At 35.5% G+C, this 6400-nt stretch overlaps 1 protein-coding gene across 1 annotated transcript; it reads left to right on the top strand.

Moving 5' to 3' along the window:
- The first annotated feature begins 246 nt into the window (after window positions 1–246).
- LOC111371741 (protein tipD-like) lies at window positions 247–5648 on the top strand. The gene is made up of 8 exons (XM_022993876.1): window positions 247–515; window positions 978–2167; window positions 2276–2366; window positions 2480–2637; window positions 2734–2782; window positions 4013–4098; window positions 4202–4295; window positions 4564–5648. Exons 2-8 carry the CDS (start codon window positions 1004–1006, stop codon window positions 5109–5111), a joined length of 2190 nt encoding a protein of 729 aa, XP_022849644.1. The 5' UTR covers window positions 247–515; window positions 978–1003; the 3' UTR covers window positions 5112–5648.
- Window positions 5649–6400: the final 752 nt, after the last annotated feature.

The following is a 6400-nucleotide window of genomic DNA, read 5'->3' as shown; positions in this document are numbered from 1 at the left end:
TAGTAAAATTTTGACGATCCCTACCACCTTTTTTTATTTAATAGTGACATTGGAATGTCGTTAAATACATTATTTTAATAATAATAAAATTAAAAGTCATAGTTAGAATTGTTGATTTTGAACGGGCACGGATAACGGACTTGAAAAAATAAAGAATCAAATTGTTGAGGGCAAAACCGTCAAAATACACCATCCAGTAGTTGCTCTTAAAGCAATGAAAGTGAAAGCCGGGGAAAATGCGCACACACAAACACACACCGTCCCTTCCACCTTATATAACCTTCACATTTTTTCTTGGAAATCTCGTTTCATCGTGCGCAACTTCTCACTCTTATTCTTTTATTTTATGGCTTATTTTTAACTTACATAATCGATTTATTTACTCAGTTCTCATAGCACCGTTTTACGGTACACTTTTTGTTACTTTATATAAAGTGATTGTTGCTAGAAGGATTGAGAATCTGCCTTGTGCAAATGGGTTCCTAGCATCTGACACGTATTTCTTGACGACCCAGGTGAGGAAATTGTCCTCTTTTTACTGAACATGTAGAATTTTTTTATTTTCTATATGTAGTTCAATTCATAATGAACTGTTGAACACAGTGATTATGTTTATTTTCAGGAATTTTGTATTTTGATTTAGATTGTGTTAGTAGATCAGTGAATTGTGTCTTTTTTTACGTTTCGATTTTGATCACTTCTCTTGACTCTTGAACAGATCTATGCTTTGGATTTTTATCTCTTGGAGGTTTTTTTTTTCTGTTGTTGTGATCTTAAATTATTTGGATTTTCAAATTTTGTCCTTTTTATGAATTTTATGGCTTCTTTTATTTGCAATTGCGAATTCGAACGCTTTCTGAGGTTATAACTTTTATTTTTGATCGAACATATATTGAAAATATTGAAAATTTTAATTCAATAGACCTTCTATTTTTTTATTTTTTTTTTAATGTTTTTAATGTTTTCCTGAGATGCAGGTTTATTTGGGTTGTGTTCAAAGACGATGAGTAGTTTTAGTGAAACAGAGGATCAATTCTTCGACAGCCGTGATAAGGTCTCTCCTGTATCTGATTGGGGTTTTGATTGTTCCGAGGGCTGTTCAACTCCTGTTCCCAATAACTGTGCTCTTGGATACGAGTTTTGGACTAAGATACCAGAAAGCGTTGATGAAAGACGTGCCAAGTTTTTGAAATGGGTCGGTTTGAGTTCACATTGGTGCACAACCGATAGAGATGAAGAGGATAATTTACGTGATGAAGAAATCAAAACAGGCATTAATAGGTTAAGGGATAATGGTGAGACCGTATTGGCAAATTCGGATTCTGAAACTCAGTTTTTCTCAAGTCGGTCCTTGCAGGCATTTTGCTCATATGACTCTACGGAGTCAGTAGAAAATGGTGCTGTAGACAAGGATGCATGGAAAATTAAAAATTTAGATGATGGAACTGAATTTGTGGTTGATGAATATAGTGACCATGGCTCGCCTACCAGATTACGTGAAGTGGGTTCCAATAAAATTGTGTCACTTGAAGAGTTTCAGAAAACCCTTGGCTCATCAGCTTTGGTTCAGCAGTTATTGAGGAAAGAGTCTAAGGGCTTTAACCTGCTTGATATGAAGGAGAAAGTGAAAAGAGGGTGGCTCAGGAGATTAGGTCTCTTGACTCGTAATTCAGATAAAATAAAGGGGGTTCATTTGAAACCTAATGAGATCAGTTCAAAGACGGGGGCTAGTTGTCGAAGAGTTCCAGTCCATGCATCTAGAAAACATTCAAAAGAACTGTCCTCTCTGTACACGGGGCAAGAATTTTCTGCACATGAGGGCTCCATCTTGACAATGAAGTTCAGTCCTGATGGAAATTACCTTGCAAGTGCTGGGGAAGATGGTGTTGTACGTGTGTGGAAGGTGCTTGAAGATGATATTTTAAACAAATTCGACGTTCGAGACAATGATCCCTCATCTTTATACTTCTCACTGAATCATTTTTCCAAGTTAGGTCCTCTCGATGTTGATAAAAAACAGACTTGTCAGATGAAAAGTCTGAGAAAATCGTCAGACTCGGCTTGTGTCATTCTTCCACCAAAGGTCTTCCGATTATTGGAGAAACCTCTGCATGAGTTCTACGGACACACGGGTGAGGTTTTGGCTCTCTCATGGTCCAAGAATGGGGTTAGTACTAATATATATCGTGTCCATGCATACCATATAGTGCTTAGACTGCACATTTAAAGGGGATCTATGTGGACTTTAACAATGCTTTTCTTGGTTTTTTGGCAGCATTTGCTGTCATCTTCAGTCGATAAAACAGCTCGCTTATGGAAGATGGGACATGATCAGTGCCTTGGCATATATATGCATAATAACTACGGTAAGTCTGGCAGCTAGATTGGTTTACTTCGTATTGTATATGCTAACTTCTCTTCAAGCTTTGTGTTTCTGGACTTACTACATATGTTTAATTCCTATATTTTTGTGTTACAGTGACCTGTCTTGAGTTCAATCCCGTGGATGATAATAATTTCATTAGTGGTTCAATAGATGGGAAAATACGCATCTGGGAAGTTCAAGGCTGCCGAGTCATTGATTGGATTGATATTACAGAAATAGTAACTGCCTTGTGTTATTGTCCTGATGGCAAGGTCTGATGGACATCTTACTTTTAGCTTTTCTTTGGTGTGGAGTCTTTAAGCTTTTGGTTGACTTCTTTTAACATATATTATATCTTATTACTTCAGGGAGGTTTAATTGGCTCCATGGAAGGAAATTGTCGTTTTTATGATATAGGTATGTATATATTAATATATGTCATTGAATATTGTTTTCTTGTTATTTTGTCTACAGCCTTCTTCATGATTAAAAGAAATAATCTGTTTACAATCACAAACTGATAAAATATTAGTATTTACAATCGACTCAGGTAAGCCACATTTACTATTATTTGCTATGAATTGCAATTATTACTTTGACTGACAAGAAAGAAACTTGATAGTTGTATAAGCTTAGATACTTCAAACATGGAAACATATAAACATGGCAATTATAGGCCGTCTATGATAAGCCTATATTGAAGTATTAAAGTCATACACTTGTAGACAATTTTGTAATGATGAAATAAGGCTCCCTATTAATATAAAATAAGCGAATTCATATATTGACCTATTTTAATTTTTCTTATGATGCATGCAATTTTGAGGTGATATAATAACATATCTATATATGTAATTGAATGCAAGATATATATAATTTATATTAGAACATGGCTTTCACTTAAATATGCTAGCATCTCTGGGGAAAACTTGGCATACATACACACCCATAGGTACATATGCAGTGTTTGTATAATTTTGTATCTTTACTTGCAAGTCCCTGATGTGTTGTGTACTACATCTTGGAAAGTGGCATGTTTATCTATCATGTCCCTTGCGTCCATGTTTTTTTGGCTGTTGCAGTCAATTATAACTCCTGATGGTATCTCCAGTCTGCTGCCCAGGAAAATTATTTAACTTGAGAATGCATAGTGTCGAGACTCGAATGTGATACCCATTGACTTCCTGTTTGCTTGCTAATGCACTATCTAATACTTGGTTCTTACTCATGATCACTGAACATCTCAGTCAACTGATGGTTACAACTCATGTTTCAAGACAAGTTTTGAGTGGACAACTTTTAAGTAAATGTTTTTGTAGAAGCCAAAGTGCATGAACTCAAAATGGGTGTTTATATGATGTATGCTCTTTCATCTCCACCTTACACATTTGTTTGTGCATTTCCTTTGTTTATATTATTAAGGATATAGAGCTTAGTTGTTGGAAACTATTCTTTGATGCTCAACAAGAAATATGTTTATTTCATTTTGTTGTTACAAATATGTCAAACGTCATATTATTTTATTATACTGCCCAGCCATTCATAATTTGTAGTGTGTGCAATGATCAACATCTAACAATTCCTTAAATGATAATTTTTTAATACTCTTACGTGAATGGCAGATAATAATATGCTTTAACCTCTTAGGTTTAGATAATCGTCTGCAATTGGGTGATCAAATATGCCTAAAGGGGAAGAAGAAGTTAACTGGCAAGAGAATAACTGGATTTCAGGTAGTCATTTCCAGTCTGTTGTCATTTTTTGATTCGTTGTTTTATTTTCTGCACAATAGATGTCTTTGTTCATGTATAGATCATGTAGTTGTTCATTTTTCAGTTTTGCCCAAGTGATGTGAGCAAAGTGCTGGTCACTTCTGCTGATTCACAAGTTAGAATGATTTGTGGTACCAATATCATCTGCAAATTCAAAGGTGGAAAGTTGCTTCTTTCTTGTTTGTTTTCAATGAGTGCATGATTTCTATTCACTTTTTACTACATTATCAGCTCTTAGCTTCCTGCCCTGGAACCTATTAAAATCTGTAAAGTTGAGACTGAAATATCGTACTGAATAATATACTTGTTCAATTACTTTGTCTAAGAACTATTAGGGAAATAAAAAAACTGAGATCATGAAAATATGACAATCAAAAAGAACGCAGGAATTTCATTGTTCTCAATCTCTCATTTTGCGTCTTTCAGGTAATCGAAGTTCAGGAAGCCAAGTACCTGCATCTTTCACATCAGACGGGGAACACATTGTTTCGACTGCTGAGGATTCAAATGTCCGTGTGTGGAGCTACACTTCGCAGGACCAGAAATCATCTCGATCAAAGAACTTGTGGTCTTTTGAGAGTTTCTTGTCACACAATGCTTCCATTGCTGTTCCTTGGTGTGGCTTGAAAAACACGTTAGGAACACTACCAGGAAGTATTTTAGGAAACGGACATTTAGATGAGAAAATGCTCCAAAAATTGCCTGCTTCTTTCCCTGATTGTTTCACTACAAGCCTCGGGTTTTTCTTGGATGCTTTATATAAGGGAACTGCTACGTGGCCGGAAGAGAAACTGCCCCAGTCAAGCCCAGTGGCAGTTTCACGTTCTATGTGCAGATCTGAGTTCAAGTTTCTAAAGAGTGCTTGGCAGAGCGCAATGAATTCTCCTCATTTGTGGGGTCTTGTCATCGTAACTGCAGGCTGGGACGGATGTATCAGAACATTTCTCAATTATGGATTGCCTATTCGATTCTAAAACAAAATCGTGTGGGCTTCAGTTTTTCTCACTTGCCCCAACTCAGAGCATCGCTGCAGGTTATGTTTTCACACTGTGATTGTGAAAAATTTCGAAGAATTTGGATGAAGTCATTAAAGTCAAGGCTTTATGGACGGCGGGGAACATTCAGTGCATGTTCTGTAAGGAGGATTCAATGGCACTAGACAATGTTAAAGAAGAAACATTATACTATTCAGGCTCGTCCAGTATTGTGTACTAAATATGCATATAGTCATAGCATGTAGTATAATTATTAGAATACTCGAAGAGGCAATACATAGTGAGTTTTGGTCACAGTATGCCGGCTGGAATTCTTTTCCATGTTGGTTTGCTGTTCATGTCAACCCTACAATTCTTTGATTTGTGAACAGACAGGTTCATGGTTTCTCAATTGAGAATCATATAGAAAAATCATGTGATAAGGGCCACAGTTCATGTGCATGTATATCATTTATAAGAATGAAATTTGTGTAATTAGTCGAAAACTTTCTACATATAAGTTTTACTTGCTTTGAACTGAGCATTTGAGTTTATTCCCTTTTGAAATTCTTACCTTGAGTTGCTCGGTACAGTTTCTTTTAATTGGAGAAAATTCACAAGAGGAAAAAATTGAATTGATGTCTTTCTCATTGGAATAGAATTTGGATTTAGATCCACTGAAATGTAAATAAGAATGCAAATGTGACTTCGAATATATTAATTTACGTCTAATTTTACACATTCGACACTGCTTCGATTTGAAATCTCTGATTGTGAAGTCAACAACCTTCCGAACTATTCTCAAAAATACAATAAAGCCATGGCATTAACTTTGTTACATTGTCACGAGATAATTCGATTTGTGAATTTTCAAATTGTGACCTTGAATGTTGATTCCGCCATCGATAAATGTCAAATTGACAGTGAGTTTGTATTTTAGGGAGGTAGATTTATATTTTGGGGAGTCTACCTAAAGAAGGTAATTGTTGATTGCATGCTTGAATTGAGGAAACCAATTTAACGGAATATTATATATATATAACCTGACTTTTGAATTTTGGAACCTTCTGACCTTGAAAATGAACTGTGCATTCTTAATCCCTGGTTTATGTTTTTATCCCTTGTGGATTCTATATTTGGGCCTAGTTTCTACATGGGCTTGATGGATAGATTATACTAGAATGTTCGTTGACTATGATATCCATTTTCTGATTTAGGGTTTGTTTTAGCCACATTATTTTTTAAGAATGTATTTTGGAATAGTAAATTGATAGAGAATGTGTGGTTAA

This window comes from Olea europaea, chromosome 22 (assembly GCF_002742605.1).
Source record: "Olea europaea var. sylvestris chromosome 22, O_europaea_v1, whole genome shotgun sequence".
Classification (NCBI taxonomy): domain Eukaryota; kingdom Viridiplantae; phylum Streptophyta; class Magnoliopsida; order Lamiales; family Oleaceae; genus Olea; species Olea europaea.
This window is presented reverse-complemented; position numbering and strand designations above follow the sequence as displayed.